The sequence below is a fragment of the Stylophora pistillata genome, chromosome 8 (assembly GCF_964205215.1).
Source record: "Stylophora pistillata chromosome 8, jaStyPist1.2, whole genome shotgun sequence".
In the NCBI taxonomy this organism is placed as follows: Eukaryota; Metazoa; Cnidaria; class Anthozoa; order Scleractinia; family Pocilloporidae; genus Stylophora; species Stylophora pistillata.
The window spans coordinates 17,988,574-17,996,809 of NC_142526.1; the positions used below are offsets into that span (position 1 = coordinate 17,988,574).

At 36.8% G+C, this 8,236-nt stretch overlaps 1 protein-coding gene across 1 annotated transcript in view; it reads right to left on the reverse strand.

Moving 5' to 3' along the window:
* Positions 1 to 8,023, reverse strand: part of LOC111329397 (uncharacterized) — a 16,661-nt gene extending 8,638 nt beyond the window's left edge. The window contains exons 1-10 of the mRNA XM_022934096.2: positions 7,870 to 8,023; positions 6,896 to 7,048; positions 6,090 to 6,152; positions 5,545 to 5,724; positions 3,556 to 3,631; positions 3,408 to 3,486; positions 2,214 to 2,307; positions 1,775 to 1,838; positions 1,372 to 1,454; positions 781 to 947 (exon numbers count right to left, since the gene is read on the reverse strand). Of these exons, the coding sequence (XP_022789831.2) occupies positions 781 to 947; positions 1,372 to 1,454; positions 1,775 to 1,838; positions 2,214 to 2,307; positions 3,408 to 3,486; positions 3,556 to 3,631; positions 5,545 to 5,724; positions 6,090 to 6,152; positions 6,896 to 7,048; positions 7,870 to 7,902 (992 nt within the window). The 5' untranslated portion in view covers positions 7,903 to 8,023. The remainder of the gene's footprint in view (positions 1 to 780; positions 948 to 1,371; positions 1,455 to 1,774; positions 1,839 to 2,213; positions 2,308 to 3,407; positions 3,487 to 3,555; positions 3,632 to 5,544; positions 5,725 to 6,089; positions 6,153 to 6,895; positions 7,049 to 7,869) is intronic.
* Positions 8,024 to 8,236: the final 213 nt, after the last annotated feature.

Below are 8,236 nucleotides of genomic sequence, written 5' to 3' on the forward strand. Positions count from 1 at the left end.
GGCCCGGGTTTGATTCCCGGACCTGGCGTCACATGTGGGTTGAGTTTGTTGTTGGTTCTCGTCCCTGCTCCCAGGGTTTTTCTCCGGGTCCTCCGGTTTTCCTCCCTCCGCAAAAACCAACATTCCAAATTCCAATTCGATCTGGAAACAGTGGACAAGAAGAGCCACCAAGTGGAATGTCCATTGCTAAATTATTTATTTATTATTTATTTTTATTATAACAGCTGTAAAACTTTTAGTTGTTAACCCTCGAGATGGTTTTCTTGGTTCATGAAGTTGCTCAAAATGAATTTCTGAAGCTATGAAAATGGGGTAAGGTTTGTGTATTTGTGTATTCGCTCTTGCTAACGCTCGAAACGTCAGCTTTTTTATTCGTTACAGTGGCCAATTTACAATTTCAGCTTAGTTGATATAACTAATTAATTTGTGTATTTGCCTCTGGCCATATACAATAGCAGCTTTTCTAGCCACCAAACTTCCCTGAAATAATTCTTAGTACTTAAGTGTAGAAACAATTCAAGCAGGCTACAGTTTGTTTAAGTGGAGAGGAGTTACTTGATTGTAGTATGCCTGATTGCAAATTTGAATTGCTGAAAGTAGTTGCACCACAAGCATTTAATACGTAACAGCCACCTGCTCTTATGACAGCTGAAGAAATGACAAGGATTAACACAATGGTCTCCACATAAAGACTGATATGAAGACTGGGACATGTAACTCTTTGGCTCAAAGGAAATTTTCTCTCAATTAAAACAGCCAGATCTAAATAGTAAAACCTACCCTCCCTCTTGTACAATTCTAAACTTTGTGTCATCTCCTGTGGCAGCTAAACTGGCCAGTTCAAAGGCTGCACTTCTTCTCTCTTTCATGCTTCCTGTCTTGGCACTTTTCATAACTTTATCAATGTCCCTGATTTGTACCAGATGCGTCTCAATGAGGTCACCCACCTGTAAAAATGTTTTAGAGCAGGTCAAGTCCAGGTCAGAGCACTGTGTTGTGTTCTGAGGCAGAACATTTTTTGTAGTACCTATCTTAACTAAGGAATATAAATGAGAGCCTGCAAACTGTCAAGGAAGCCTAATGATGATGATGATGATGTGTGTGTGTGTGTGTGTGTGTGTGTGTGTGTGTGTGCACGCATGCGTGTGCGTGTGTGTGGCTTTTTATCCAGAAATATGGCAGAAGATTAAAACAGGAGTCTAACAGTCTCAACTGGGGAGGAGTAAGGGGGTTATCTCTGACAACTTCCCAAATGAGTGGAGTAAACTATTACTGTGCCTGACTAAAAAAACCATTCCCCCACCCACCACCACCTCATGGGTACAGAGCATGGTGCTGTACAAACAAACAACTTTCAAAAGGACACCTTACCTCTGTTTTGAAGTTATGAAACAAAATGGCACATATCAACACACTGCATACCAGGAAAAATGCCTGGCCAAGGTAAAAGGTTACTGAAAAATCACAAAGAAAAAGAATAAAATATTAAACAAAAATTTTGAAAATAACAACAAATATATACTTTAAGACTAAACAAAATACCCTGTTTGAGTAAATTGTGTTAATTTCTCTTATTCTAACAACATCTTGCATCTTGTTTGCATTTATTTAATTTCTTTAATTTGACTACCATTTTCCTTGAATTTGTGTTTATTAAGCTGCAATTAGTTTGAATGACTCAGTTAACACCAAAATCCATTTCTGATAACATCATAACTATAAAATTAATTTATAATTATACTGAATTTTCTACAAGATTTAATTTAGCACATACTTGACCAATACATCTGCTCTTTCTTCCGCAAACAGGTGCTCTCTTCATTATCGCACTCAAATGCCTACAAAATTCAAATGATGAGTAAGTCACTCAAGTCTATAAATTCAACCATGTAATGGCAACAATAAAAAAAAGTGCTCTAGTGCAAAATTCATCCCAGAGTTTACAATGATTCATAAAATTGATCCAAAATGGGAATAGCATTGGGAATTTAGCAGTGGACATTTCTTGAAAAGACTCTTCTTGTCCACTGTTTTCAAGTCAAAGTTGAAACTGGAATAATTGTTTTTGTGGAGGTAGGACAATTGGAGAAGGACAAGAACCAACAACAAACTCAATCCACGTGTGATGCAAGGAGGCGCGTGGGAATTGAACCTGGGCCTACATCCTCTGCTCCTCAGCAAATCTTGTTGCTTATAAATTAGGGGCCACTCACCATCAGTTCAAAAATGACATAGATCCCCATCAGCAAAGATGCTGTTACATTCATGATACCTCCACCAGCAAAAGCAATCACAAAGGTATTTTTGCTGGAAAAAAATTCAACTGTTTAAAATTTCCAACTACAAAATCTTTTTAGTGAACACACTTTAAAGCCGACTGTTCAGCCTACAATGCCTGATAAAAATACTTTACATAGCTGAAAGTATTTATTTAATAATCAATTTTTTTTTATGATATTATTCACCAAAGTGGAGGTGATGGATATTTACTGAGCTGTGAAGCAATGAGGTAAATTTCTACCACTTTCCCTGACACTGGGGTGAATCATTGTAAGTTTTAGACAGTATATACCACACAGAACCAAAATAATTGGTTTTAAATTATTTCTGTCAATACACTAAGATAAGTAGATTTTTAGAAAAGCTTTTCAAGATAAAAATTAGTGATAATAATTTTGAACGATGTTTCGACCTCGCTGAGGTCATTTTCAAGCCGATGAGAAGGAAAATTTTTACATATATGTAATAAATTCAAGACGCGAGAATGATAAAGGCAATAAAATATTAATTTATTCGTAAATTCATATTAATTTATTCGTATTGTCTCCTTTGCAATTTTATCACTTCTATTTTATGCCTAGCATTTACATATTTCCATATTTTATCGCTTTAATCATTCCCACGTCTTGAATATAGTAAATATATGTAAAAATTTCCCTTCTCATTGGCTTGAAAATGACCTCAGCGAGGTAGAAACATCGTTCAAAATTATTATCACTAACTTTTATCTTGAAAAAAAATATACCAAGAATTGTCGGAAATTCAACTCTTACCATGCGAATTTGTCAACAGCTGCTCATTCCACAAAACCGGGGAACTTCCAAAACAGAAGATTTTTAAATTTTAAAGGCAATTAGTTCATGCTGAGATACTTTCTCAGATAGATATATCTTTTTTTTTTCCAGAAATTGTAATGGTTATGATTAATTGGTAGGAGGACTTTATATCGTCCAATTCTGTCTGTAATATACTCATGATTAAAAAGTTGTACTCCTGCTTCCCAGTCATCCAATGTTGTTAATCACTCATATGATTACAGAATGAATTGACCTCCACTTGGTCCTGTATATTACCCTTGTGAGACTGACAAAATGTTCAGTAACATTAATAGATCAAATAAATCTTACTTCATTCCATGCTTTCCCACAAAACCTCCAAGTCTTGTGTAATTTGGGCAGTATAAGAAACCAAACAACATCAAAGCACCTGTACAAAAAAATGAACAGAAAAGTCAAAATTTGCGTGACAAAGCAAACTAACACATTTTGTATTTACCTGTCCAAAATGAGGAAAACCAATAAATGGTTGTAAAGGATAACACCGTAGCCAGAAAATGAATCCATAGTAGGACCTGCAAAAAGTGAAAAAGGAATTCTGTAGGTTTATACCTTTGGCTTGGAACAAGTAATTAAGCAAGTTAGTTTGCCAGTTGGCAGATGCTTGAGTCTATCATGTCTGTCAGTTAGCAAGCCTGTCAATCAATCAGTAAGTCAGCTTCTCCTCTTTTGGTCACAGTCAGTGGTCCAGTGACAGTCACTCAGTCCCTCAGTCAGTCATTCAGTTCATCAAATAATTTGGATATATCAACAAAGTTGAAATGGTAAATTGGCCACCGTAACGATTACAAAAGCTGACGTTTCGAGCGTTAGCCCTTTGTCAGAGCGAATAGAGGAATTGTGGGTAATGTGTGTGCTTTTGAAGGCAGAAAATGGAGCTATGTCATTGGTGGGAACATGGCAACGAGAAAAACAAGAATAAATTAGTGGAATGAAAAGCGTTCGTTGATCCCTGTGGGATTTAGACTGCCGATCCCTGGATAGAGAAAAACAAGAATAAATTAGTGGAATGAAAAGCGTTCGTTGATCCCTGTGGGATTTAGACTGCCGATCCAGGGATCCAGGGATCTCTATTCGCTCCGACAAAGGGCTAACGCTTGAAACGTCAGCTTTTGTAATCGTTACGGTGGCCAATTTACCATTTCAACTTTGTTGATATATCCAAATTATTTTGTTACCCCCACCGATGCAGCCCCAAACAGTTTCTTTCGAAACTATCAGCCTTTACTTAATCAAATAATTTGAATATATCAACAAAGTTGAAATGGTAAATTGGCCACTGTTACGATTATAAAAGCTGACATTTCGAGCATTAGCCCTTCGTCGGAGCGAATGACGAAGGGCTAACACTCGAAACGTCACCTTTCATAATCGTAACGGTGGCCAATTTACCATTTCAACTTTGTTGATATATTCAAATTATTTCGTTACCCCTACCGACACAGCCCCAAACAGTTTCTCTAGAAACTATCAGCCTTTATTCTTTCAGTTAATCAGCCTGTATCAGTCAACTGTCAGCCTATCAGATACAGTCATTCAGCTTGTGTGTGACTCAGTTACAATCAGCCAGCCTATGTGTCAGTCAATCAGTCAGCAGTCTGTCTGTTAGTCATACATTAACAACTGCATCACTGAGTGGAGGTTGGGTGCCTGAAACATCCAGGAGCTTCCACTATTGGCAGCCAGCTCCTAGATGGAGACTTCTCCCATGGCTGGCATATCCTGGCAATCCACCCATGAGCCCCTACGCAGGAAAGGGAAACAGGCATCCATCACACTGAATAAACAGTGGAAAGAAGGAGGGAATGGGTGGGGAAAAACTGCCTGGGAACACTGCAAGTATGCACTCAAAGCACACGCAAGAATGCCTCAAACAAAGGGCACATAGAATTCTGATGCTTGAGCATATGCAAAAATACCGCTAACTACTAAAGAATGCTGATGCTGTTTGTTGTTAACTCTGTTGAATTGCAATTAACCACATGTATATCTCCTTTGTTCAGGGTTCTGAGCTCAACTTTTTTCATCGTCCTTATATTATGAGGAAGCTGACCATAATTTTCAGAAGTTTGATCATTCAAATATCAACTGGTGGCTTAATACTCAGATAACCAAAGAGGAAAGGGCTGATAAAAAGAAGAATATTATGCAAAATGTTTCTCTGAGTTAAACCTTCGACCATAAGCACTGAAATTGCTGGTCAATCACTGAACTTCACAATCTATCCCATAAGTTACTCAGTTTGTCTGACCATTGGTTTGTTAAAATAGTCAGTCAGTTAATCTGTTAGCAAGTCAGTGGCTCATTTATAAACATTTAAAGGTTAGTTATTCTGTCTGACAGTTTATCAATCAGTTAGTTAGTCAGTCACTATTAGGTATAGAAATACTCGCTTAAACATAATCAAATTTACAACAAGGATATCAACCTTAAAATTGCCCAGTAATGTCTCTCTTCGTTCAAAAATGGTAATTTCTTTTCTCAATGCCTTCTGTACATCATCTAACTCCTCTTGTCCTAGGAGGTTTACTCGTGAACCAAACGCATGTACATCAGAGCCAGCTACATCTTGAGCAGATTGGTCTTGCCCGAATACAGTTGCGTAAGACTGTCAAAAGAAAAAACACTAAGACCTTAAAAAATTCCATTGGATTCACAAAAAGGGTAAATCGACAAAATTTGAAGTTTTCTGCCAGGTCTTGAAAATAACCCAAGGATTGGAAAGAAAGCTGAGTAAGAGAAGAAAGGAAGAAAAAAATGCTTTTAAATTCCCTCAGTTTTCTTATTGTGAGAAAAATGTCATTTTAATATCTATTTGCTGGAATATATATGAATACTGTGGAGAGAATTTACATGTTAGTCACTGTTGGGAGTTCAAGGGTCAACATAAATTACCGGTATACAAGTAACAAATTTTGACCTTGCTCATATTATAAAAGAAAAAAAGACACAACAATAACAGTATACACTCACTCCTCTTTTTCTTTTACTCATTGGAACCATTTTGATCACAGAGTTATCCAGAATCCTGTAGTCCTAACAAAAGCAAAAAAAATAAATACTAAATCAGAGCTCGACACCAACGGTAGCCAACTTAAGCCACAAACAGGTAGAAATTCAGTTTTGTATGGTGGTTTTCAATTTCCACTGGCCAGTTTGGCTAGTGAACAAATTGAAATTGTTTTAACATCTCAGTTGTTACTAGCCACTTGGCTAGTAAGTTGAAAAGTTAGTGTAGAGCCCTGTAAATTAGATAACACTTGTGGATCTATATGGAACAATGATTATTACCGCTTTTAAGTGAATAAAGGATTTCTTTTACGAAATCTTACAGTGAAAGAGGTGACCTTGTATTTGCTGGGAAATGTTTTTCAAGATAGATAATTTTCAAGAGACCAACAGGTAGAAATTTATTGACTTTTTATTTCTAATTGTATCTTAAAGTTCTTTTTTATGTGAAAAGTGATGGAGTTGGGAAGATGGAAACTAGGAAGGATATTAGTAGAGGCTGCTGTTGATGCTTGAATATCTGAAAACAGATTGGTCTTAACACTTTAGCCTCCATGAGTGACCAAGACAAAATTTCTCCATATTGTACCAATACAATATCAAGAAGACAAGTAACAACAACAGAGAAAAAATATCAATCACAGGATTGTTAGTTGATCCAATACCAAATTTTCACAGCTAACATCTTAAGCACTGTACTATGGCAGATAGTAAGGAGATATTGTTTTGATCACTTGGGAGAGTTAAATGGTCAAAACATTTGCTTATACCTCAAAGGTATAACCATCTCTCAGATATTCGCCTTTGAATCTGAATCGAAACTGGTGCTCTGCTCTTCCAAGCTCAAATAAAATATGAAGCATCTGTGCTCTTGCTCTTGCAACAGTTTCATGTGGGTTGCACACCAGAGTAAATGTCTTGCTCTGCAAATAACACAAATAATCACATCAAGTATAAACAGGTGAAAAATGCCTCTCTAGAGGGGGTTGTCATGTCATTTGATGCCATATTACCAAAACTCTAGACTGTTCTGTAGGAATGAAAAACTCATCACTCATGACTAAAGTGGGTAAGTTTCTAATTGAAAGAAACTGCACTGAGTGCTGTGTGGATGGGAGGTTATATAAGATAATCAGGTTTTATCAACTCAGTAATTTAGGGAGGTCAATTGGCCACTGTAGAGAGCTCCTAAAGCTGATATTTCAAGCAATAGCCCTTTATCAGAGCAAAGGTGCTAACACTCTAAACATCAGCTTTAAAAGCTCTCTACAGTGGCAAATTTACACAATCAACTCAATTCATAAAACCAAATTATCATCACTAGTAACATTGCTACCTTTGGCACTACAATTTGAATTATTAATAAAAGTGATTTCAATATGACATCTCCGACTCAACTTTCTCAAGTCAAACTTCCCACTACACGTAACTTAGCTTAAAGGACCTTTCTTCTGAAGTGCAATTTTCAGTCATTTATTATCATCTAAAGTGACTCAAAAGCAGAGTTATGGTGGAGGGAAAAGAACTGGTCGCACCAAGGAAAGAATAGATACGCAAAAAAAAACTAATACGAAAAGGAATTGAGCAAAATTTGTTGCCTGTAAGGGCAAGACAGATACAACTGAAATCACATTTATATCTCAACATGCCCTTATCGTCTCCAAGTTACCAACAAACGAAAACAACATGAAAACACTTTTCTGGTCTTCTAAGGAAAAGCTGATAAGTATTGCTTTTAACTTACCGGAAAAGCTTTGCTCTCCACATATATCAGCATGATTGTAGATTTTAAACCAAAAAATCGCTGCAAATCACAATTTCAGTTCATTTCTTAGCGAGAAAGGAATCTACTACGTCCGCCATATTTGTATCGATTGACGTCAAAGCTGAAAGGCCACTTAGTATACTCCGCTGAGTAATATTTGTGCCCAGTTCATCATCTTTCTCTCTTACCCCTGCAAGTGCGGAAAATGTAAGATTCTAGACGCAACGGTACCTTGGAAACTGGATTGGAATGAATCAAAAACGGTCATAATTTATCCTAAGTGTTACCAAGAGAGAAAAGGAAGGATGAATGAAAAAAATATATATAAATCTTTAAAGCGCTGTGC